Source organism: Saimiri boliviensis, chromosome 1 (assembly GCF_048565385.1).
Source record: "Saimiri boliviensis isolate mSaiBol1 chromosome 1, mSaiBol1.pri, whole genome shotgun sequence".
NCBI classification, from domain to species: Eukaryota; Metazoa; Chordata; class Mammalia; order Primates; family Cebidae; genus Saimiri; species Saimiri boliviensis.
In genome coordinates, this window is record NC_133449.1 from 279,897,468 (window position 1) to 279,924,983 (window position 27,516).

Genomic DNA, 27,516 nt, shown 5'->3' on the forward strand with positions numbered 1-27,516 from the left:
ATTTATTCCTTTGGCTACATATATGTTTTTCCATATTTTACAACTTCCTCATTTTTTCTTAAAACCATAAACCTATATTTTATTGATGAGAATGCTTTAATTTAGTAACTGAAAGTCTGAAGGCCAAATGTTTTGTGTGGCAATTAGAAATAATTATACTTTAATGCATATGTTAATTAACTTGACTGAGCCATCCCATTCCCGGTAAGTATACACGTTTCAAAACATGTACATGTTAAAGATGAACAATTTCTGTCAATTAAAATAATTAATTAAAGAAAAAAATAATTGTGCTTTTGCATATACATTTATCTGACAAGTGGCTACCATATGATATGCTATGATTAAAAACACAGAGAACCTTAAAGCAATACTTTTCCTTATTTTGTTATTAAGGAAAACAAAAAAAGAGATTTAAAAAGAGAATAAATAATGCATTTGTTTCTCTAATATATGGTGTGACTAACATGATCCTAACTCTAAAAGCCCTAAATTTTTATTTTATTTAACTACTTAAGTGTGTCAAGTTGTAATAGCTAGTTGAGGAGGACAGACTGGGAGACTGCTTGTACACAAAAAGTGGCATTGTGAATTTGGGTCCTGTTTTGGGTTTTGTGCCTATGAAATATGTTCATTCTAGAGTGTAGTAAATATACAACGTATTCTTACGTAACATCAATATCCTCATTTACATGGGTGATAGTGAGGATTCTCGGATCAGGCATACAAAATTACAGTAAGTGGAAGAATGTCATCCTTGTAGGCATGGATGAAGACTGTTTTGTAGAAGTTGGAGTAGAGATTCAAACAGGCTGGGGCAAAGAAGCCTGATGACAATGGTTCAGTGGCAAAGAAGCTAGAGGATGCTTAGGAAACCAACATGGCATGCTTTACTCCCACTGAAATAGGATGGTCGTTTGCAGATATTAACGAGTGAAAAGGGTATCTGAATAAAGCAGTAGTCCTGTTCGACATTTATTCCAGGTTGAATCTACAGGTCTAAGGGAAAGTCTGTGAGATCTACTTGAAAAGAATGTGGAAGATAAGGGCATTGAAACTTTTCTTTCTGAGACAGAGTCTTATGTGGAGGATAAGGACATTGGAACTTTTTTTCTGAGACAGAATCCCTGAGTTCAAGTGATTCTCCTGCCTCAGCCTCCCAAGTAGCTGGGATTACTGGCACTTGACACTACACCCAGCTAATCTTTTTATTTTCAGTAGAGGCAGAGTTTCACCATGTTGATCAGGCTAGTCTCAAATTCCTTACCTCAGGTGATCCACCCACCGGGCCCTCCCAAAGTGCTGGGATTATAGGCGTTCCAGCCATCATTGGAACTTTTAAAGCATTTACATATGCATCAAGAACTTTATCATCGCTATCTTGATTTCCTTATCACTTCAATACTCTTAAGATCACTATTTCCCACATATTATTGAAGACACTGAGGCCTATAAAGAATAATAACTTGCTGAAGATCAACAAAATTAACTGACTTAACAAAAAATCTGAAGTTCAAATTCCACCTAGTTGAACGTCGTATTAAAATAAAAACTTATTATTTTCCTTTATCTTTCACTCTAAAATCTTAGAGCACATCTGCTAAAAAATCATGGCATATGTTGTCACCAGTCATAAACAGAGAAATGAGAGGGCAGAAGAAATCTGTCAAGGAGATCACTGTGATCAAATTATTTTCTTACTTGTATTACATGAATGCTTGGACTATATTCTGAAACTGTAACCGGTGGGGTATATTTTTGAACCATGAGAAAGAAGAGGTTTTCACATTTCGAATGAATAAAAAATTTATCTCCCTGAAACTTTGCATGTTTTTGTATTAAGACCTTTTTACTACACTGTCATTTTGAATTACATCCTTTAGAGGAAAGACAGAACAACACATTTATAAAGAGAAAATCCAATTCTTTAAAAGTCAATGCTCTTTTTGCAGAAATATTTCTCATGTGGCAGAATTAACCAGCAAGTGTTATATAGAATTACAAACTGAAATAATTATCTTTTTCAATGTGGAAGTCAATAAAATATATTCTGTGCATACACAAGAAAGAATTTCTCATCACTAGCTGTATTTGTTCATGACTGTTAAGCATTTATGCTAAAAAATCGTTCTCCAGATGAACTTTATGAGATACTCTTTTCACTGCTTAAACAGCACAAATTACTTTCTTAAAATTTACTAATCATAAAGCATTTTGGCTTTGTGTGTGTGACCTAATTAATTTGAGATGGAAAAAAAATGAATGGCATATACATTTGTATCATCATGTATAGTTTGCTATAAAACTATCTATTTAAATAAATAGTTGTTGAGATGTCACGTATCAGATATCACTGCCAATTTGATATGGTGATGTGATGATTATATGGACTAATAAATCACTGTATGTCATGCACTACACAAAGTGATTTGCATGTGTATTTCTGTTTAATTCTCGTCACGACTATACAGCATTTTCTCCCTTTTAGAAAGAAAAGAACCAGGCTGTATTATTAAGAATTGTTAGATAACTTGTCCAAGAACCCTAACTTTTTATCACTCTCCCTCTTTAACGTTAATTTGCCTTCGATGCCCCTGTTTTCCCCAAAAGGTTCTACAGATAATCGAGAAAATGGACTTCAAATAAAGGTAGTGATACTGTTTCAGAAATAGAAATAATACATGGAATACTAAAAGAGCTATAATTGAAGTTATATAAAGACAAAATGGTTTCTTTACAAAATGTTTTCCATAGAGTTAAATAGCTCCCACCTACTACAATCAAGGATATCTGTAGAGGATCTCCATCTGTTAAAACATGCTAGGGAAAAGTGCTGATGGCTTCCATTATGTGAATTTTAAATGACAAAACCATCTAACAAGCTGATCTAAATTATACATTTTAAGATTAAATCAATTAAGTGATGTCCTTAATTCACATTTGGCAAAATATTCATACCTTTCCCACTTGTTGCTTATTCTGTATAATAATTTTGTAAGATATATGAAAACAAATTAAATAAAATAAAACACTCCATATACAACATTGGATGAAAAGAGACTTTTCCATTATAAAAAGGTAGAGGAGTGCTTATATTTTTTTCATTTCTATTTCAATATAATAACAGATAAGAGAATTGTTTATATGGTAAATAGATTTGAAAGTAGAAAATAGCACTCATAAATATAACAACATTTAACATAATTCTGTTTTGATTAACTATCTACTAACGTGTTTATATAGATGGTTTCTATTAAGAGCTATATTAATTTTGATTCTGTTACAAGTCAGTAATACATCATTTATGCAATAATTACAGAACAAAAATAGTTGTATTATATCGTAGTTTGTTAACTTGTTAACACCTGAAGTCATAAAAATTCTTATTATCCTGAAATTAACATAACAAATCAAAATAAAATTGAAGTAGTAAAAGCATCAGCCAAAATGTTTACTGAACAACGAACAATATTTTATGTCTTTGTTTACATAAGCTGTCATATCAAAACAACATATATATGTATGTACATGTATATATGTATGTATTTACACATATTTATGCATCTATATGTTTTTTCTTCTCCTGTTGATTTGTGACATAGAAAGACTACAAGATGCCCATGTTAATTATTGAATTATTAAAGAAAACATTCTAGTAACTATATATTTATTCACTTAAAATATTGATGTGTTTAAGTAAAATGTATTTTTTCTTTTCATGCCATCATTAATTTTGGCATATGATCTTGAAATCTACCATAGTATTTTTTTTTTATAGAAATGTTTTTTAAAATATAACATATAAAGGTTTTCTTAGAATCAACATGAATTCAGCTGCACCTTGATGTGGCCACAAAGTCTATTTCTCTTTGTTTACCATTTGGCATTCTTAAACTTGGAAAATGGTAAGCTTCTTGACTTACATTTTCTTGATAAAACCATATAATAAGTCATTTTGCCTAAATAGCGAAAAGCTAATTGAATTTTGACAGTTACTCACATTTAGCCATATAAAAACCTACCTTCATACTTTGTAGGGGTGCTTAATAATTGACTTCATATCTGAGATTGCCTGCTAAAAAACAAGTGTTCTGTGATGTTAATTCATTTATGTATATACACGTATATATGTTAAATATATATATATATATATATATACACACACACATACAGATGTATATATACTTTCTGAACATTCATAACTCTTTATAAATTCATAACTCTTTATAAATTGTTATAAACCTAAATTTGTGTGTGTGTGTGTGTGTGTGTGTGTGTGTGTATATATAGGTATATTCATATAGTCTCAAAGTCATAAAATTGTATTCTAGGAGAAAATATTTCCTGTTATTTGAGTCCAGAGAAGGCAATCTCCTACCCACAATGTGCTGCTGACTTTGTTATTGTGATGAATAAATTATATGCCTGTCTCACCTCCCATATTTCCTGGAAAGTCTGGTTCAGAATCTGTTGCCTGCCTGCACAACAAGAGCAAACAACCGATAGCATCCCCAGCATGCACATAAATGATTCTCCAGAAGGTGAGACAAAGGTGAATTGCCGCTCTTATCACTATCTCCAGTAGGCTCTCTTAAGTAAACGAATGGAAAATAAAAAGATGGTAGCAAGTACTCTGAAAGCATGGCTAAAGTAATGGTTCATATGTAAAATCTACTACTGTTAAATGCGGATAACTACTTCAGCTTATTCAAATAACTGAGTTTGAAAGGCTGGTGTGGGCCAATTTGATCTACGAGGTTAATGTATAATTATCTAACCTATAATTTAATAAAGAATTTTTGACTGAAAAATACGTAGTAAGATTTTCCTTCATGGAGAGCAGGTGGAGGTTTTAAATAGTAAAACAAAAAAGTTTATGATATGTTAATGTTTCAATTATACAAATACATGTTTTTTTTCTAAAATGTAGTACTGATGCTTGATCAGCATCACTTTTAGTATACATTTTAGTTCTCACCATTCTATTTCTACTGATGTTTAGGTAATTTCAAACAGATAACTCTTTGCTAGCATTCTTTGATAACAAATTTACCCAATCTACTGTTTTTAGGGCCATGCTTTTCTTTTAAATATTTCCAGTGTAGGAAGACAATGTAATTTTCAAAAGTAGTATTTGGGACATTTTCATATTTTAACCGAGATTATTTAGATACTGTGCATGACTATATTACACTTTTGGTCAATACCTCCCAAAGATAAGAATAAGACAAAACTAGACAAACAGAACTTTTATGTTGTGTGTATTTGTTTATGCATATATATGATATATATAGTGAATTGCGTGTATGTGTGTGTGTATCCTCTCACTTGGGTGGAAATATTTCAAAGACTTAAAAAATAAAACTGTAAACCTTAGCATTTAAAAATATTAAAAAGTTATGACCTTTTATTTAGGTACTACCGAGTCTCATGATGATTACAGGCAGAGTCATCACATTTGATGACACTATTTCTATTCTTGAAAAGTAAGCCAAGATACATTATAAAACCAGTTTTTTTCTAAGTGGAATATACACATCTGGTTTAATTACCAAATAGGCCTTTTGTCTACCTTAACAAAAGTAAACAAAAATGACTATGTGCTGAAGTTTCGAGCATGACCGTGTGAACCTAGAACTTCTTCTGCAGCAGATCTTACAATGGCTCTCAGATTATATTTCCCTGAAGAATTCCTTGGCCTCTCATATCCCAAGTGAGGGAAGTTCTATTTCAACTGACATAGTTTGTAACAAAGAAATCTAAATTTTAGATAAGTGTTGTGGTAGATTCTGAAATGATAGCCTACAGAACAAATCTGAAAATCACTGGTTTACTCTGATGAAGCAGCAAGTACTGATTCCTTGAGAAGGCATTTCCATTATTCACTAAATAGAGGGAATAAGTTAACTTCATGAGAATATTTTTTTATTCATGCAAAATTGTATTCCTATGGATATATTTGGGCAAAGACTAAATGTAAAAATCTGTACATTTTAAACTAACAAACACACACTCATATGTAGTGGAATATCCTGTTTCGAAGTCCTCCAAATAGCTTAACAATATCAGATACAGATGCTTTGAGGCTTGCAATTTGAATGCAAGCTCAGTGAAAAACTCTGTACTCCAGATTCTCCTATAAGGAGATCATGAGATTCACTAGACTCTATTTAGGCTGATGTAAGCATACAAAAAGAAAATTAACAAATTAAAAAAAAATTCTCATTATTACTATTAATATTACATTGTCCTTTGCTAATGAGAGCATAAATCATTTTTAAGTGGTGCTGAATATTTTCATTGACTTACTTAGTTCCATTCACCATGTGCTAAAGGTTCACCATGTGTTAAAGAAATTGCAACATGACTGTTTCATGCTGCCATTAGCAGAGTCTCAGAAGAACTGAGCATATGAAATATAACATTTACAGGTCCCTTAGAAATCTGACCTTTAGTTTTAAATTAGTTTCCTGAAAGATATTGAATAATGGTTAAATTTGAAGTGATATTAAAGATATTGCCCCTAATCTTACCAATGTTATAAAAAAAAATAATGTTAAAGGCCATGAGTCCAGTCAATATTTACAATGTTTGTTAATGTTAATCTGTCTGCTTTCCAGCTCACTTTAAGTGACTATTTTAGAAATTAAAATATTTAACTTAAACATCTCCCTATTTGGTTGGGTGCGGTGGCTCACGCCTGTAATCCCAGTTTTGGGAGGCTGAGGCAGACAGATCAATTGAGATCAGGAGTTTGAGACCGGCCTGGCCAACATGGCAAAATCCTGTCCCTACTAAAAGTACAAAAATTAACTGGATGTGGTGATGCATTCCTTTAATTCCAGCTACTCAGGAGGCTGAGGCAGGAGAATCGCTTGAACCCAGGACGTGGAGGCTGCAGTGAGCTAAGATCTCACCATTGCACTCCACACTCTAGCCTGGGCAGCAGAGAAAGACTCCAGCTCAAAAACAAACAAATAAACAAAAACTCCCTATTTTTACACTAGCTTTTGAAGAAAAGCAATTAAAATTTTTATCTTCCTTATGCAATGCAAAATAAAAATGATAGATTTTAATCTTTTATACTGTAACAAAACTTGCAATGAATGAAACATTATTCATTGAATGATATATTCTATTGTGTCTGGCATTTGTTGACAAAATATATTTCTTATACACCAAGTCTTTTGTTTCCATCATTTTTAGTATTGCTCAGATTCCTGGTAACTTTCATAAAAAAACTGCTTTAGTAGTTTCATTTCCTGGTCTATATTTCTTAAACCAATAATAATGAAATATTAAATATGAAATAGAGAAATGTAAATGTGAAGTAAATGGTGACTTTAGGACGCTTTCACATCTGTGATTAAGGTTTGCCACTGCTGTCAGAAATCTATGTATTAAAGGATGTAGGTGATTGTTTTCAAAGTTCTCATAACTTCATTCTCCTATGTGGGTTTTCTTATACACAAGACTTAAATAGAGTTACATCTCTTTAAATCTAAGTACATCCATTCTCTGGACCTCACTGATCACTTCTACGTTTATGTCTCTTAGAAATGTTTCTTTGAGTCTGGTGTGGTTACTGAAAGAATTAGTTTTGGCTAAAAGAAAGCCAAATACACATGAGAAGAGATCATTATCAAATTTCATTTTTTAAAAGACTACTTTCCTAGTTTTTCAGAAGAAAACTAATGAGAAGTCAAACTTCTGAGTAAATAAATATCCCCAGCTAACTTAAAATTTCCAATGTTTTTGGCTGGGCTCCTGACCAATATGGTGAAACCCTGTATTTACTAAAAATACAAAATTAGCTAAGTGTGGTAGCATGTGACTATAATCCCAGCTACTCAGGAGGCTGAGACAGAATTGCTTGAACCTGGGAGGCAGACGTTGCAGTGAACTAAGATTCCTCTACTGCACTCCAGCCTGGATGATAGAGACTCCATCTCAAGAAAAAAAAAAAAAAAAAAATCCAATATATTTCAAGAGCTTATTTTGTAAGGTGTTAAATTTATTTATGATTTATGGAAAAACTTTTAATGTTGCTTGTGGCATATTTTTGTAAAGTTATCAGGCAGTTTCACTGAGAATTTTCCATTTACTATATACTGTTAAATGGATCAGAAATTATATAAAGACAAATATAAACAAAGGTTTAAATATTCAATGGCAGTTTTAAGAGAATATTAAATGTACTTTATGAAATAAACAATGAAAAACTATTGATACACTTGAAATGTTGTAAACTCTTACCAAAATCTCCATCATGTTTACACTTATATAACAATAGTAGTAATATAAATCACTTATATTAAAAATACAGATTTGGGAGAATCAGAAACACCAATTATTCTGAAAATCATTAATATAAGTTGATTGTGTTTCGTAGCCTCTTTGGAATTGGGTTGCTTGGAATTTCCAGTGCATTTACTTTAAAAAATAATGTTACAATGCACAGTTTTGTAGATACACATTTGTTAAATGTAATAAATAGTAGAACTATAGTATTAAACATAATAATTTGTACTCTAACGCTGGGAGTTTTGTAAGAAGAAAGGAAGAATTGGAAGAACAGAAAGAAATGTAGTCAGTTTTCCTTTCTTTCTTGGGTGCAGTAGCAAAATCGTTTTATGTTTAGTGCCCCATCCCTTTCTAGAACCTTATCCCATCTCCTAATGCTCTTTTTCTAGATGTTTTCATGGATATTTTTCTCTCCAATCACTGGAAAGAGAAATTTTCCATGAGTATGCCCAATCCACTCAATCCTCAGTTAATCGAAATTTGCATCAGTCAGTCTAGCTGAAATTAAGAATTCTGAATTATCTGCATTTTAAAAGATCTTATGGCTCAACCAAATATTGTATCTATTTGGTTGACCTTCTATGTTGAATAAACATGGGCTGCAAGAATGATACTTGACCGTGTTTGCAAAGTAGAACAGGAGGGAATTTTAATAAATCCAGGTCTAAACTCAGAACAACTAAACCAGAGTCTCTTTGGATGGTCCTTGGGCTAAAGCATTTAAAAAAATTGTTTAACTTTCCAGATGATACCAAGATGTAACCAAGTCTGAGAATCACTTATCCAAATCTTTTCTGAGAATTCCCACAAAGGAATCTGTCAAGGAGAGAGCTGCAAGGTGGGAGAAAGCTACGATAGCAGAGTGCCAGAAAACCGCAATTGTAGAGTCTCAGAAGAGATGTGCTTCAGAAAAGAGGAGATAGGAAAGAGTGTTGAACACTGCTGAAAAGTTGCCACTGGATTTTAGTTAGAAACTTTGCTACACAGCGATGGGTTCAGTCACCAGGGTAAGGCTGCTTGTGGAGTGGTTGTTAAGTAGGTATGGATAACAGTGATTGCCTTGGAAAAGTTCTGTTGGAAAGGGAAAAACAAAATGAAGGTGGTAACTGCCATCGGATTTGGGACAAGGGCAGATTTTTGTTAAGATGCTCAAATATGAGCAGTTTGTGTCTCATTGGGAATATCTCAGTTGAGAAGAGAGTATTGAGTGCATAGAAAACAGGCTTTCTAAAAATGGTACAATGTGTACAAATTGCTGGAGTTTAAGAAGAAAAAGTGGAGATGAAGGACACTTCATTTGAAAGAATGCTTACAGCTGTAACGAGGTTAATACTGAAGTTTGCACTGTAAAGCTAACTAGCATACAATGGACACTACATAGCAGAGTATGGTCTCAGGTCAAAATTCAGAATTTACAGTGGAAATGTTCAGGATGCTTTTAAAACTCTTGTAGCCTTCAGTCACAGTGAGGTATTTTGTTAGTCTTTTCTTTTATTCTTTTTCTTTTTTTTTTTAATAGAGTCTCACTCTGTTGCCAAGGCTGGAGGGCAGTGGCGTGATCTCATCTCATTGCAGCATCTGCCTCCCCGGCTCAGCCTCCTGAGTACCTGGGATGACATGTGCTTGCCATGTCCAGCTAATTTTTGTATTTTTAGTAGAGACAGCGTTTTACCATGTTGTCCAGGCTGGTCTCAAACTTGTGACCTCAAGTGATCGACCCTCTTCTGCCTCCCAAAAGTGCTAGGATTACTGACTTGAGACACCTTGCCCAGCCAACATTTTGTTAGTATTTTAAAGCACGCTTCGTACAGTGTGGAGTAGAGGGAAAATTTTGTACAGAGAATTTCTTTGGCGAAAGTCATGCGTAGTCTCTACCTCCTAAGAGTGAGTGGTGGAATTATCCTTCCTTCTCTCCTCAGTTTGGTGAATGGGGCCTTTCATTCAACCAAGACCAATAATACTCTAACATATTTTCCCAGAAAATGGGGATAATTCACGGACCAATGCCTGCCTCATGCTGAGGAAAGTTAAAATGTCCTGAAAACAGCAGAGAAAGGAAGAGAGAACAAGGCTGAGTTTGGGAAGGTAATTGCAAGACAACAAAAAGAATAGTAGGAAATGACTGAGCAGAAGGGAAAACCAACCCAGCATTATGTTAAGTCACGCCAAAGAGATTCTCCTTGAAGTGAGAATCCGCATGTGGAGTGGGCCTCCTGGAATCTGGAGACTGAGGTCATGTTCCATCAAAGCAGAGGCAATGCCGTTGGTGTGGGGGCTGCTGCAAGAGAAGCTTCCAAGTGCTGCCCCAGGGTGCACTGTGCAGCTCCAGAGAATCTTCAGGGAAGAACAGTCCAGTCTCCTAGCTTTGCTGTCTCCAGTGGTAAGGTGAAAACACCCCGGGAAAAGGAGACGATGATGAAAAATTTGGACAGAGAAAGCCTGCTAAGCCATCCAGATCGCAAACCGATATCCCATCTGCTGCTGGCTGCAATTGGCTTGGAGGTGGGTGGGGTGGCCATTGGGAGAAGTGTTAATTTTGCATAAGAATTGATGTACTACTTAATATAATTTATTGTACATGACTAACTTCCAAATCTGGATTTTTAGAATTAAAGTGAACATAGGACTATTATTTAATAGTGAGAAGAAACATCGTTAACTCATCGTTGTTTTCATCCAAGAAAAGACAAAGCTTACCCTCACAGAGGAAAGTCTACAGGAACAGCGGGAGACAAATAAAAGTTTGTATTCTATCTTACCTGTTTTGATTGTTCAAACTAAGACTCACTGATGTGGGATCCTCTGAAGGTTTGGGAAGCTGAGCAATTTCCTATACAAAATCATTTTGTTTTTTTCTGTGAACTACACGGCAAGGTCACCAACTGAGAAAGGAAATAGTAACGTGAGTAGTTAAGCAGGTATTTGTGAAGAGTAGATCAGATAAAAATAGAAGTCACAGAGTGTTGCTATTCACTCGGGGTGGCTGGCAAAATATTAAAGATATGAATTATTAGGAAAGATACAGATTGTAATCTCAAACCTTTTGGAAGGCTGAAAGGTTTTACTGAGGCAGGTTGAAGGCAGCTGCCTCATTAACATTAGCATAGGAAAGAGATAGAGACTGATTAAAGGCCATACCCAAAATGCATTTGTCTCCACTCTGTTTATTCATGTTAATTTTGTGCTGGGTGGCCCTCTCCAAGGGGAGATCAAAGGGGAATTACCTGTTAATAGCTCTGGGCCCCAGAACCTGAAAATTTTACCAGTCTAAAACTATTCTCTTAACCATGTTAATTATTCACAAGTGTGTTAACTTAAAACCTCTGCTGTAAAACCTCTATGGAGTAAAAGTGTGGATGGACAGAGGGTCTTGGTGGGTTTGTTGCATTTCACCCTCTGAAAGCAGCCAACAGCCACGCCTAGCCCACTTGAGTCATTGTAATGTTGTGTGAGTGCATTCATTCATCCCTTGTTGAGTCACGGTCTGCAGGTTAGACTTCCTCAGGTGGTGACTGACGTCTCAACAGAGAATGGTAGTCAGTTACCTTTGCAAATCTGTGTGCTTTTTAAGCAATTTTGAAGGTGCATTCAAGGTTAATGATCATCATTCATAGTAATATCCAGTGCTTCTCTTTGACTTTCTTCAGTGAACCATCCCTCCTCCTTCAGAAGAAGATAATTATCATCATCAAGGGTTAGGGTTTGCCAGATTGCAGCAACGAAAGGACATGGGCAAGCTATATAGGCTATAGGTTATGTACTAGAGGTGCTTCTGACTTTAGAGTTGATAGGTCCCGATGGGAGTAATTGAACAAACAAACTGGCAAGACAGGAAATTATATCACATCACCTTTGTCATATGGTTACTTCTGTTTGGAACATATTCTATTAGCTGACCTCACAGACCTCAGCGTTATGTTGTATCAGCTCAAATTCTCAGTGTTAACTTAGAATGGAATTGTGTAACTTTCCTTTAGGGCATTGGTGTTTAGTATTTTACTTTGTTTGCTTGATTGTTTAATTAACTTATCTCCCACTAGACCATAAATACCATAAAGAAAAAACATTGTCTTTTTTTGCTCGTGTGTTTTTCCTTGTCATTCCCTGAAGGAGGCCACTAAAAATTGTAGTTGAATCAAGTATCAATTATCAGAGATACTGGAAAATTCAGCAATTAATCTACTATGCAAAGATAATATTTGGAAAACAAGTTAATATCTAGCCCTAAATTTTTCTATTGTGTTTAGCTGCTCAGAACTAGAAAAAGATGACAGGAATAAATTTCTCATCGTTTGAAGACAAGAAATCTTGCTATTGTTACCGAGAATTTATAAATCTTAATTCATTAATATGATGCATATTGTGTGCACGGCAATTCTAATTCACGTATATGGTAAGTTTAAATCTACAATGGGCAATTATAACATCTTACAAGTCAAGTAATTTAACCAATAAAATAAAGTTCTAGTGCCAGATACTTGACCCTTAAAAAAATATGTCTATCCTAGACTCATCCTGGGAATGAACAGGGGTGGATATCTCTGTTATTACTGAGAGATTCCATTCACTGTATGTTTAGTATGCTTGACTAAAATCCATCTTGAATCCAGCTTTGTTATCAGGATAGTTCTTCCTTGTGGACAATATTTCTATTACTTTAATTTGGGATTACTGAAAATATAGCCTCAGGCTTTTAAGGAAATAGAGGGCATAAAATGTTCTTCCACCACCAAAACATTTTTTTCTTCTCGAATCCTCCAGTTTTCAAGATATGGAAAAATATTTCAATTAAAATTAAAATGACTTTTTAGAATTCTTTTAAGATATTTCTTTCCTTCATCTCCACACCTCTATAGACAGTTTCCTATTGGCTATTGCCATTCTGATCAGAAAAATGATAATACATACAGACTATACAAATATTATTGGAAAGTTAACTAGTAATAATAGATAGTATTGAATGAGTTTCATGCACTCTTGTATAAGTGACTTTCCAAAACAAATCTATAAGGTAGACATTATTATCATTATACTAATTTTACAGATCAGAAAAAGAGAGATATTTAAAATATTTTGCCCAAGGTCACAGAGCTACAAGTACACAATTTCTATAAAGTTCCTTTTTACTCACGTCGTATGTTGCTTACTTGTATTTCATTTTCTTGTTGTTTAAGTAAGGGAAAATAATTTTGTGTGATATACACTTAAGGAATTAAAAAAATAAAATATCGATACAACAAAATTTTATTTCCAAGCCATTAGAAGGGAAATTACACACACACAAATGTATGCAGGAGTATTTGAACAATTTAATGCTTGAATTCAGTTACTGAATCAACAGTTCAGTGCTATATATATTTGTTTTTTGAAGTTTAAATTGAAATGTAATTTTTCAAATCATAGTCCAGTTGGTCTCGAATTTATGTTTTTGATTTTAAAAAATGATTAGCATTTTCATCAATTTGAAATAACTTATTCTTAAGCCCTCCAATATTTCCAGTGTTCTTGTATTATTAAATATTGATTATATTTGCATTAGTTACTTGTATTCAGGTAACTTATTTGCAGTTAAACATTAATTTCTTTTTTTAATGACTTTAGGTTTGTTGTTATATAAACATAAAATAAAATATGTTTCAAAAGTGAGTTTGCAATGAATCATTTCATCTCCTTTTTAACTTTCTATTGGTGTTATTGAATGTTGCGGTATTTTAAAATTCATTCATTCCTTAATATATTTGTTCAGGTCCTATAATCCTTTATTTTTAAGTAAAGATTTTCATTTATATTTTGTCAAGTAAAATATAATATTCATTTATATTTTGTCAAGTATATTTATTTTGATGTTTTCATCAATCTCTGGAAATTTCCTCTAATAAACAAAACAGGAAGGCAAATATATTTTACATTCTTTTTCTTAAGTAGCAAAGCATGCCCGCCCCAACAGTTTAAGTTTTAATAATTAAAGTATAATCAGTATCTTTTCAAATGAGATAGTTACTGAGAGGATACTTACTTAGCTTATAACTACCTGATTTCTTTCTACTCTTGAAACTAACCGGGAATATTTTATATAAGAATTTGATCATTAAAATTATTTCGCTGCATTCAATTTTCCTCCTCTTCCATGGGAAAACAGAGATTTTGGTTAAGCACAATGTGTATATTTGATGACTATGTAAATATGTATTTTTATTGACTGTGGACAATCTCTTGTCACCTGTTTTATTTCTCAATTCCTGCGGTACTGATAGTGCCATTAAGATGGCTCATATGCATCAAAAGTAGAACGCCTGGAAGATGATGGTGGTGTAATTACACAGTACATCATGAACGATCCAAGTGTGGCACAGCTGAAGATTACTTCACAGTTTTGAATTAATCTGAATGACCTCCGCTTTATTGCTGTTGAGATTCCAGGAATGATAAAATGTCAAGTCATTGGAAATAAACCAACAGAACCTAAACAATCTGACATGACAAATGCATAGTTTCTCTGACTTGTTCCATATTCTGCAAACTTTATTACCAGCTGTAATATTTTATTGAGAAATACTTACCTTAATGAACGCGAGTGTCTTCCACCTTACTAAAATGTATGTCTGCTTTGTAAAGAGCAGAAAAATCCACTGCTCTTTATATTTGCATTTCACATGTACTAAAACTTAACGCACACACACACAAAAAATGTAAGTGTTGAATGATTGCTTTACTTCTATTTTATCTTAATTTTGAGGGGGTGTATGCTAGTGGAATGCTAGTAAGTCAATTGTTATTGGACAATGCTATTATTTCAATTTATCACAAGTTTTTCAATGCCATTAGATTCAAATGGAATTTGTTGGCATTCTTTATGCTGACAACTTAAAACAAAATATCCTATTTAACTTACATTGATAGAGTACTACGAAGAATAGCTGTCTTCACATTTCTTGTTGCTGGCCTCATAAAATGTTATTTTATAAAACATAAAGTTCATATCTCAGCACACTGTCTTGAAAAGGGGGCTCTTTTTTTCTGCACTCTGAATTATCTGATGCCCTTTGGATTACCTTTCAGTGCTTTAATTTTTTCTTTTCCCCTATATTGGGGGATCTCAACTCTGGCTAAACTCTTCATCTTCACTAATCATAATCCCTTAGAGAGGACTCCAGGCTATATTATTTTAATCAACGTGTAGTAATTCTTTACTTTTGCTTTTAACCATTCAAATGTAGAGGTAAATCTAACTCATAAACCTAATACATAACTTGAACCGGCTCTCATTGAAGGGATTGGAGAGAGTAAGCAGAAATGTCCCCAGCCCTTCAAGTTAGATGCCCAGGCATTACTAAAAATCTCATGCTATTCTCTCTTTATCACTCTCACTGATTCATGTTTACCACTCCCCACTGCTGGCCACATTTGAAGTTTGAAATCCACTATACTTGACAATTCCCTATCTCTCTGAACACTAGGTCAGCTATTTCCTTGATAATGTTGAGCCCTAAGTGTCCTACTAAATACCCTGATCAAGAAGGATTTCTAGTATACTATTCAAGATAGACCTCCACTTCTCTCTGTTATTAGAAAACAATTTAGTTTTCCTAAAACTCATTGATGAGCCGTGAGTTTGGACTATGACCAATCATACCGTTAATTGAAAGCTTTTGATGTTCCTTCAGATTCTTCATCACAATCACATAATAAGAGACAAAAGATACAAACACAGTTTCTTATAAATTGCATTTTCACTTAATAGGCACTGAAGAAGAAAAAAAGGAAAAATGAAAAATTACACTTTCTGTGCCTTGTGCTTTTTCTTTGAAATGTGTCCTTAAGTTTACTACAACTGTAATAACTTTGTCACATGTTTTATTGCCTCATTACACAGAAATTCAGGGATCCTCATATTTTCTAATATCTCAGGAGTGCCTCACTAGCATCAGGATTTAATTTATCTGTTAAGAAATACACTCTTAATGAAAGTAGTTGCAAAAGCCATGTTAGATTCTGCTTATGTAATTAAGGCTATTTGAAATCAGAAAGATTTCTCTTGAATGTATGACTTTATCTTTCTGGTACAAGATAGGAATGTAATGTAACCCATTCCTTTTTTTTTTTTGGTTTGATTGCCTCAAGTTCAATCACTGCTTTAAGTTCAGCAAATATTAAGCGTCCCTAAATGAAAGCTACTATGTTAAGTGCTAAGGAAATAAAAATAAAACAACAATCCTAGACTATGAGAAGCTACTACTTTGTCAGTATGACTTTCCTTAATTGAGATGTTTTCATAACATCTATGTAACACTTTAGCTTGTGACTTGGAGGGCATATTTTTGTTGTTGTTGTTTGTTTGTTTGTGTTTTGCTGTTAAGCCTATAATTTTTTTTGTTTATTTAAACTTTTATATGCATTTTTTAGAAAGACACCTTATATCCCCTTTGAAGGCAGATATACTACTAATTAATTAAGCTAGTTATTTAAATATAATTCTTATGGACCACTGTGAAGTATCATTTTATCTTGTATATAAAATAAACTCGCTTTAGTTGAGTATTTAGCTATCTCGAGACCAAGTCACATTATGTTCCACTGAGATAATATGTTGTATATAAGTATGGCTGATCTGAACATACAAGAAAAATAGTAGATATTATTTTCTGAAGAAAGGAGGGAAGATGAGAGATTTAACTGCTGCCCACACTAATAAAGTTACCAAGTTTTGAAACTGATTGTGAAAGAACTATCGGACCTCAAAAAAAATGGGAATAAAAAAAGAAAATATCTGGCAGAATCTCCACAAGATGTGATTTTTTTCTCACATCTTCCTGAAGAATATAACTGTAAAATTGTAACGTGCTTTTTTAGAGAACTTCACTATGCAACAGGCATTTTTAGTATTTTCTTAATTTATTTTCCATAAATGTAACTAGAATTCTAAAACATTAATCACCATGATTGATTTACTCATGGGAAACTGCCCTTCTAAATCCACTAAGAGAAATTGGAAGTGGAATTCCAATATCAGAATGGAAACTTCAGATTTTTGTGTTTAGTTTTGTCTCTTAATTTTTATTTTCTCTCATTTCCTTTCCTCATTTTAATTTTAACAGACTGTTGATAACCCATTAATATTTGCTTTAATGAAATGTCAGTAGAAGGGCATGCACTATATCTTTCTTGTGTGTCAGACTTTTAAAAAATTTCACAAAACCTTAAAATAATGTCTACATTTTTATTTTTTATTTTTGTAGAGTATTGTAATTTTCCATGATTCTGAAATGTTTCGTCTAAATTTTGCTGATTCGGTATAAATTTCACAGTAATATAAATGCTCCACCTGGTGGTCAAAATAAGTATTTTACTTTTTTTTTTTTTTTTAACTTTTTTAATGCTATTAAAAAGCTTTGGGAGCTAGAACTTTATGTCTGGATTTAAAATATCAGTAAAAGTACCCAGAAAAATGACAAGTTAAAATTTATTAAATATAAGCTGAATCTTAGTCCATAATATATTATATTTCAATCTATTATGGATTAGAATTTTGGTTAACTATACAGATTATCATTTTACAAACTATTTTTAGTTTAATGAAATACACTTATTGAAATCATTAGTTTAGGAAATATAGCCTCAATTTTCTATATCTATCTATTTATCTGTTATCTATTTATCTAAAACTTTTTATCTATATATTGCAATCTGTAGTATTAGTACCAATTAATTTCAGGAATAGTCCCACCCTCCCATTTGATATGTGGTACATTTTTATGCCTTCAGTGTGTAAAACAAGTACTGCTAAGAATTTCAATTTAGCATTCTCTACTATTTATAACACCCAATTAAAATTCTAGAGCAGGACATACTGAAGAGAAAAGTGAAGTTATTACTTCAAATCATAATCCTTAACTTGACAGCAAATTGCCTTTTCATTTTGCACTATAACGTTCTAAATGTGATTTACTTTCTGTAGACTCTACTTGTCAAGCCTGTAATCTCACTAAATCTCTTACTGACTCCACTGTCAATTTGAATTTTATATGTCTTTTCAGGCATCTTCCATCTGAAAGTTCCTGAGTCTTCTCCTGTTGGCTCAGCTATTGGAAGAATAAGAGCTGTGGATCCTGATTTTGGACAAAATGCAGAAATCGAATACAATATTGTTCCAGGAGATGGGGGAAACTTGTTTGATATCGTTACCGACGAGGAAACACAAGAAGGAGTCATCAAATTAAAAAAGGTATAGAGACAAATGTTTGGACAGTTGACTGCTAAATAATAATTAAAGAAGATAAAAGATAAATATTGAAAATGACAAGTAATTTTAATTTTCCTTCAATTAGCAAGAAAGTTGACCCTTGAACAGTGTGGGAGTTAGTGGTACTGACACTCCATGCAGTCAAAGATTTGCATGTATCTTGTGAATCCTCCAAAATTTCAGTACTAATAGCTTACTCTTGGACCAGAAGCTTTACCAATCGCATGAACATTTGACTGACAAGTATTTTGTATGTTATATATATACTATATACTCTATTCTTACAATAAAGCAAGCTAGAGAGGAGAAAAAGTTACAAGAAAATCAGAAGGAAGAGGAAATATATTTACTATTTGTTAAGTGGAAGTGGAATTCTCATAAAAGTCTTCATCCTCATCAACTTCGTGTTGAGTAGGCTGAGAAGGAGGAGTAAGAGGAGGGGTTGGTATTGCCGTCTCCGGGATAGGAGAGGCAGAGGAAAATCCACATATAAGTGTCCCTGCATAGTTCAAACCTGTGTTGTTCAAGAGTCAACTGTATTTTAAATTTAAAAACAAGACCTACTGATGCTGATGTATTTAATCTTGCAGCACTGCTTTCTGTGATTCAATTTATGTTGAACAATTAGGCCTGATAATTTGATTACATCATTTAAAAGATTTTTACCAGAGTTTAATAATAACCTATTATTTTATTGCTATAAATGTAGACAAAATATTAATTTAAAAACAAAATCCAGAAGTAACTCTGACCCTACCAGCCTTGATATTGACCCTTTCTATGACTTTTCTGAGGATATGAATATCTAATTCACCACAATGTTGGTTGATACCACAGTGGAGGCATACTGATGTATGTAAGCTCTAATCACCTGAGAAGTAGAAGAAATGTGAAAGGCCAGTAATGGACTTGAGAGAGCTATAAGGAGGAAGGAGAAAAAGAATTACTGAGAGAGAATGTGTGTGTGTGTGTGTGTGTGTGTGTGTGTGTGTGTGTGTGTGAGAGAGAGAGAGAGAGGACTACAGAGGAGCAGAGCAAAGTTAGTTGAAATATCAGGAAGAAATTATCTACAGTGTACATAGTTTTCTCTTTTGTTGAGTGGTGACATGAAAGAGTCTGTAAATGTGAGAAAGATAAATTATAATGGCATTTAAAGTGTACAGATATTTTTCCATCATAATGAACAAAATTATAGGACTTTTCAATAACAAAGTACAGGCAGAAAAGTGAAGCTCATTTAATTTTGTCATTTCCTCCCCTTCTACAAAATACACTCTATTTACCCCAAACCGCAGTTTACAATAAGTATTCACTCATTGTAATTATTTTAACCCAGAATAAGTATTTTGCATTTAGTTCTGTTAAGCAGTCTGCCCCTCCCATATTTACTCAGGAACTCTGAATTTTAACAAGGAAGCAGTATCCATGGTAATGAAAATACTCTTAAATAGAAACACACTTTTCAAATAGATTATCAGATTTTTATTTCTACTATTGTGCATAAATTATGTTTAGGCTAGAAATTAATGTAACCCACATGATCCCTTTCTATTAAATTAAGCATTTATGCTATATTTGCAAAGTACACTTAGAAAAATGTGGTAAATTCTTATCAACATTATTTCTTTATTGTTTGTTAGTTTGTTTTTCTCTTTCTCTTTCAGTCCCAAATCAATGTAGAGTTTTATCATTTGAATTTTTCCTTAAAAAGGTCTCCAACAAACGAATCATATTTAAATGGCTCACAAATATCTATTCAAATGGAACAAATAAAAATTTCATTAATAATATAAAAATACTTTAAATTAACAAATCATAATATTTAAATATAAAATTAAGTATACTTCCGAAGTAAAATTAAGGTACAAAAGATTCAATTCTAGATACACTTATGTATATTTGTTTATATATTTTTTATATTTCATTATTATAACTATATTTTATAACCACACACATAGTTTTATGTTCATGTTTTCATTTTTATTTACACATATTTACTATCTATACCAATAAGTAACCAATGTCTAGGTGTTAATCCAGAAAAATGTATGTCATTCTTACTTATTTTTAACGCAGTCGGAAAGGGTATGGTTTGATAATAGTTCTTTACGGTATTATGTCAAAACATGTTAATCTTTGAAAGTAATCATTGATTTATACAAGTTCAACTATCATTAAAGCAATAAGAACACATCTGCCTTTTTTCATGAGGAAAGATCTACAGAGAATGGGTCATGTTATTTTGGTTTTCTATTTATTGTATTTATTTAGAATTTTTATACTTAACTGGGTTAACATTGAGATATGCAAAATTATAAAATGCTTTCATTAAAATATATTTAGATGGTGTAGATAATCTTGAAAATATACTGCAATTAAAAAAACACTTTTCTTTTGAGATACAGTCTTTTTCTTTTGCCCAGGCTGGAGTGCAATGGCACGATATCAGCTCACCGCAACCTCTGCCTCCTGTGTTCTAGCCATTCCCCTGTCTCAGCCTCCTGAATAGCTGGGACTACAGGCACCCGCCACCATGCCTGGCTAATTTTTGTATTTTTAGTAGAGACAGGGCTTTACCATATTGGTCAGGCTGGTCTCGAACTCCTGACCTCAGGTGATCCACCCACCTTGGCCTCCCGAAGTGCTGAGATTACAGGCGTGAGCCACTGCACCCAGCCAAACACTACTCTTCTCTTCTGTGGTGGATGAATCATTGTTGTCCATTTTCCTGGCCTGAAATTCATTATCTAAATAAAGCTCAATGTGCATAATAACTTTCACTACTTCATTCAACAGATACTTTTGAAGCAGCCACTATGCTTCAGACTCCACTGTGGAGATAATGCTACAGACACTCCCTGCACTCAAAGCTTCCATTCAGTTGAGGATGTCAGAAGATAAACAAATTAGAAATCTCTTTCAGTAATTACGAATTCAAGCTAGAAAGACTTAAAGCAGGGTGAAGGGGTAAAAGCCCTGTGGAGGGTAGAGGGTATCTTATAGTGAGTTGAAAAAAAAAAAAAAAAAAGACTTCTCTATTAGGGGGAAACAATGATCAATAAACCTGACCATATGGTATTTGGGCGATGTGTGTCCCTGAAACTTTCAGCACCAATTGCAAAATCTCTGAATTGGGAATTTACTAGACAAGAAGGCTGGCAGGGCTGGAATGCAGTGAAGGAAGAGGGCCTTGCCAGAGATGAGGTCAAACGTGCAGAGGAAGGGGTGGCCAGGGAGAGCCTTGCAGACCGGCAAAGATGTTGAATTATTAACAGATCATGATATAGAGCCCATATGAGTGTAGCTAGATCACCTTTGCTCTTGCTCACCCAGATGACTTTGGCTGTCTGAAGAGAATAATGACTAGGAAATAATAAGGGCAATAGCTCAGTTAAGAGACCTTAGAAGTAAGCCAGGAAACAGAATGTGGAATGTGATGGTATAGCCACAGAGATTGTGAGAGATGGTGAGACTCTAAATAAATTGTAAAGGAACAGCCAAGACACAGTTCTATAAATATTATCATCATCTGGTAAATTACACCAAGCATTTGAGGACTTCAGAGTCTAATAAAGCACATGGATTTTCTTTCAGCGTTGTAATTTGCTTCCATCTCTAAATAAGGGTCCACTGGAAGCGATCCCCTATACTAACCTAGTGTTCTGTTAGAAAGAAAATTGTAGCCTGCACCCTACATCTATTACATCTTTAAAAAATAATTCAGGAGGACATTTTTGTAATGAAACTTAAAAACCATCCACCTATCTATTGTATATAATTTGTTGTATATTGTGTTTGTACACACACATGCACATAGATACATTACTGAATTAAATATGACAGTATGATTTCATAAAAATGAGAACATATCCCATTGAATAAAGCCCATAAAAATTAAAAATCAATTGAAACAACTACAGTTCTTTAAATGCAGAATCTATTTTTGGAGTAAAGACTGTAAAATAGTACTATAATCAAGCATATATTCAGTAAGTTCTCAGAAAACTTTATCTTGCAATTATCATTAGGAGTTCTTAAAGAATTAGATGTATGTCAAAAACTGTGTCTATAAACATTAACAGTAGTGTTGCAGTTCTAGAAGGGTATTAAATTATTTTTTAAGGTTTCCCCTTCAATATTGCAATACAAGAATTCTGATATAAAATCAGATTCATACAGGAATTACATTTTAAGTATACTAAACACATTTAGAAAGTCCCAAATATATATTACACATTTGAATATGTAGTCCTTTTTAAAACACCAGTTATTTTAATTTTTTTTAGCTCACAGATTTTGAGCTGCAGTAGAAGAATGAGGCATGATATGCTTTGTTTTCAGAATTTTTCTTTTTTTAATGCACTTTAGAATACATTAAAATGCTAATGTTCTGAAGCACATATTGTTATTATTGTTTTATTTTCAAAATCTTTTATTTGCTTCTCTGTTATTATTTTCTCCTCTGTCTTTTTCCTCTATAGAGGGAGGGTTTGAAAAAATAAAAATGACAGTCAGGTTTCTATGAAGTGAGAAGACTGCAGAAAGGCATTTCTATTTATTTTATTAATCTTAACTTTGATTCACTTTATGAGACTATGACAGAACGCCATTTCACTGCAACACTTCGAATTCAGAGAAACATTACGAAGCTTTATAAACTGCTCCAAGGCATAAGATATTGGTAAAACCAAACAAAACAAAATAAAAACTGCTTTTATTCTACCCTCACATCCTGTGACTCTGAGCGTACTATTTTAAAAAGAAAACGACTGGGCATGGTGGCTCATGCCTGTAATCCCAGCACTTTAGGAGGCTGAGGCGGGTGGATCACGAGGTCAGGAGTTCAAGACAAGCCTGACCAATATGGCGAAACCCGTCTCTCCTGAAAATACAAATATTAGCCGCGCGTGGTGGTGTGCGCCTGTAATCCCAGCTACTTGGGAAGCTGAGGCAGAATTGCTTGAACCCTGAAGATGGAGGTTGCAGTGAGCTGAGAGTGCCACTGCACTCTCCAGCCTGGGTAACAGAGCAAGACTGTGTCAATAATAATAATAATAATAATTGCCTATCCTATATGGTGTTAAGTATTACAGCAATAAAACATTAATACAATCAGAATAAAGCTTTTAAAAAATTCAAATTGTCTAGAAATTAGGAGGTGAGCTAGGTTTACAATGACAGAATAAGAGTTTTTAAATTCAACGGCTTCATTCTTAGTGAAAACTTAATTCGAATGTGTTTAGTCACTAGAGTTTTTTTGCTACTGAATAAATGGGAATAAAACATATACTTCTTATGAATAGTAAGTTGCATGAATTAAAAGTTTTCAAGGACTCAGAATCTAAATATGTTTGTAGAAGCACTTGAGTTTTCTTTAAAGTGATTGCAAAATTTAAATAATTAAAATAATTAAGTGAATATTTAAGTTATCAAAAAAAAATAATTTAGTATCCTGTATAATTTTTCAGAGTCCTCTACCGTTTCTACAAAAGTTCTTTTTAGGAACTGTTTAAAATGATGAATGGTAAAGTAATTTCCTATTTTAAAAAAATAAATAAATAAAGATTTTTTGAAATTAAACACAATCTTTACCATTTTGATGTTATTTGGCGATATTAGTTTATTTCAATTAACATGTGTGATCACATTAAATTAAAAGATGATTTTTTTTTTCCCTTAAAAACATGTGAGATAAATGATATTATTCTTCACAAGGAGCCTTTTAATAAATAGGCTAAGGTGCCAGTTGGACCCACTGGGCATAGATACTTTATAATTACCCATTAATCAGCAAAACTCGTTTTCTTTTTTCAGTCTTAACAAATGAGAGTTCACGTTATATGTTTTGGTACCATAGCACCATCATGTGGTTGATTTTTGAATAACTCTTAAGAACAAAGTGATCATAAAATTTGGAATATTTTAGATAGCCAAACATACATGCCTTAGTTTAAGTTTAAAATACTCCTATTTTTAGCTACACTAACGTACCTAATTTAAAAAAAAAACCACGTACATGCTATTGTTTCTATAAATATTATGTTCCTGTTTTTCTAAACATTTGTCTTTACCTGCTTTATAAAATACCTTACCTAGCTTCCCTAAACAGTCTCAACAACTGTTAGCCCCAAATCAGCATAACCACTGAAGAGTTTTCTACAGTCTTGTAGGCAATTCTAACTGCACGTGCCGTAGACTTTTTTCTTTTTCTTTTTCACTTTTTTTTTTTTTTTTTGGAGGGGAAGTCTTGCTCTGTCTCCAGGCTGGAGTGCAGTGGCACGATCTCGGCTCACTGCAACCTCCGCCTTCCAGGTTCAAGCAGTTCTCCTGCCGCAGCTTCCCAACAGCTGGAACTACAGGCACGAGCTACCATGTCTGGCTAATTTCTGTATTTTAATAGAGGCGGGGTTTCACTATGCTGGCCAGGATGGTTTGGATCTCTTGACCTCGTGATCCTCCCGCCTCGGCCTCCCAAAGTGCTGGGATTGCAAGGCGTGAACCATTGCGCTCCTTCGCCATAGACTTCTCTAACTCACTGTCTAAAGCTGAGTTCTTTCTCTGATCCCAACGAAAGTCTGCCTACCCGTGTTTTATCCTTTCCAGATTCTTAAGGCAAAAATCTAGGATTTTTTTCTAATGCCACTTCCACTCCTAGTGACCTTGCCAAATAGGACACAATGGTTTGTCACTGGTTTTTCCAGAGCTCAGGTGAAAATTTTCCTTTCTCCGCCTATGAATATGCCATACTACCCTTTTTCTGTTTCCTTTCTGTCACTGCAATGGCTATTCTCCCAGCCTCACACATTATTTTCCTCCAACACATCTTTTCATTCATGGGGGATTTAAAGAAGCCTATTTAAATATTTAGATAGAAACCTGTTCATCTTACGTAAATCCTTTTCTGGTCCCATTGATAGAAAGATAAAAATCAAAGAGTGCATTTTCTATTACCATCTTCTGCACACACACACACACACACACAGACACACACACACATACACGCATGCTCACACGAGCACAAGCTACATTCCAAGTACACCAAATTCATTGCAATGTCTACCAGTGGTATTTTGCTTTTCCTTCTGCACAGAAAACTCTGTCCTATGTGAGTATCTTCCTGAACTCTTACATGTTCCTTAGCACTTTTCACCCTTGCCTCTCAACAAAGGCTTCCTGGAGTCCCTCAGGCAAAGTTGATCACTCCTTAATTTTGTCTCTAAATGTCAACGTTTCTGTCAAAGCATCTATGATACTTACTTGGCTCTCATATTTAAAATACAACTGATTCTTCCTACTATGTTTTAAGCCCCTGGAGGCACATTACCATATCTTTGTTTATTTCCCCATCAGTAAAAGAAATGCCTGAAATATATAAGATGTATAAAATTTTTGTCAACAGAGAGAACAAATATCTTCTGTGGGTTTGCTGTTTCTCTACTGATGCGTTATTTTTCTTTTCACTCACATCCTATGTAAAGTTTGGAACATTTTGCAAAGTATTTAGAAAAATATGTTTGACTGATTCTACAAATGGGAAATCTGAAGCTCAAAGGAGGAAGATAATTTTTCAAAGCCGCACGGCTTGCTGTAAATCATAGTATATGTTTAGAAAGAGTCGACTTCCAATTATTGTGTAGAACAATGCCTGTTAGAAAAGATAACTGGCCTCCCCTGATGGTCATGATTGATACTGTATGTGTATATGACACATATATTTTATTTCAGCAGTTATAATATGTGATGAAATCCTCTGTAATTTTTTAGGGAAAATATCACTAAAAACCTATGTCTAGAAATACTAGAGTTTCTTGCAATTCTTTTTTTTCTTTTTTGAGACTGAATTTGGCTCTTCTCACCCAGGCTGGAGTGCAATGGTACAATCTCAACTCACTACAACCTCCACCTCCTGGGTTCAAGCGATTCTCCTGCCTCAGTCTCCCGAGTAGCTGAGATTACAGGTGTCCGCCACCATGCTCAGCTAATTTTTGTATTTTTAGAAGAGACCAGGTTTCACCATGTTGGCCAGGCTGGTCTCAAACTGCTGACCTCAGGTGATTCACCCGCCTTGGCCTCCCAAAGTGCTGGGATTACAGATGTGAGCCACCGTGCCCGACCACAATGCTTTTTTTTGGTTGTTGTTTTGTTGTTGCTGTTGTTTGTTTTTGTTTATCTTGGTTACTGAATTTATTCCAAAATTTACCACTAAAATATAGGCATTACTATAATGCCCATGATTCTTAAGATAATTTGTTAAAACTATAAAACTTTTGCCGTGTTGCAAAACACTAAGCTATAGTAATAACTTGTCCACAGAGAAATTAAGTGCATTTCTAATAGAGTTTTCTTACAAATATTTTTTAAGATAAGTTATATAAGATGTATGTTTCTTCATTTAAATATTTTTGTTTATAAACACTTTTTGCCTAGTAATTCTATTTTTCTTTTAAGCTTATATATTTTTAATTTTATAACAAATGGTGTTGAAATTTTGTGCAATCTAAAATCTAGGTTTTAAAACTCACGCATTTTCTTGTTTTTCCCTTTGTTATACAGACATTCTCACCTGATATAGTGACAACTTGTGTTCATCAAATACAAGCATTTTTATATAAAATACTGAGTTGCGATTTTTCATCAGTGATGATGAGATATGCATAAACTCTCCCACTTCTCTTCCCAGGAAAGAATTGACTACTATATTGATCATAAAACTAAGTTTTAGGAAACCTGACTTTTCATTGAAATGACCCTTGTTCTGAACAGCTTATCTTTATTGTTCAGCCTGGTGTAATAAACCTATTTATAAGAGCTTGCTCCTAGTGTCTGTGCGTCCTGGTTCAGCCTGGTATAAATCTGTTTCCTAACTGCTTGTCTTAAAAAGAATCTAGTGTGTTTCAGATAAGCCTGCGTCCTCGGATTATTTGGGTCCATTGACAGTATTCTTTCCCATGGCCTATTAAGACCTGCTGGAC

The 27,516-nt window shown here is 33.7% G+C and overlaps 1 protein-coding gene across 5 annotated transcripts in view; it reads left to right on the forward strand.

Annotated features, from left to right (window-relative positions):
- The window catches only part of CDH12 (cadherin 12), a 1,124,818-nt gene that overhangs the window by 1,029,453 nt on the left and 67,849 nt on the right, over nt 1-27,516 (forward strand). For all 5 annotated transcript variants that reach the window (XM_074386961.1, XM_074386957.1, XM_074386965.1 and 2 more), the window contains one exon: nt 18,339-18,526. In XM_074386961.1, coding sequence (XP_074243062.1) covers nt 18,339-18,526 — 188 coding nt within the window. The remainder of the gene's footprint in view (nt 1-18,338; nt 18,527-27,516) is intronic.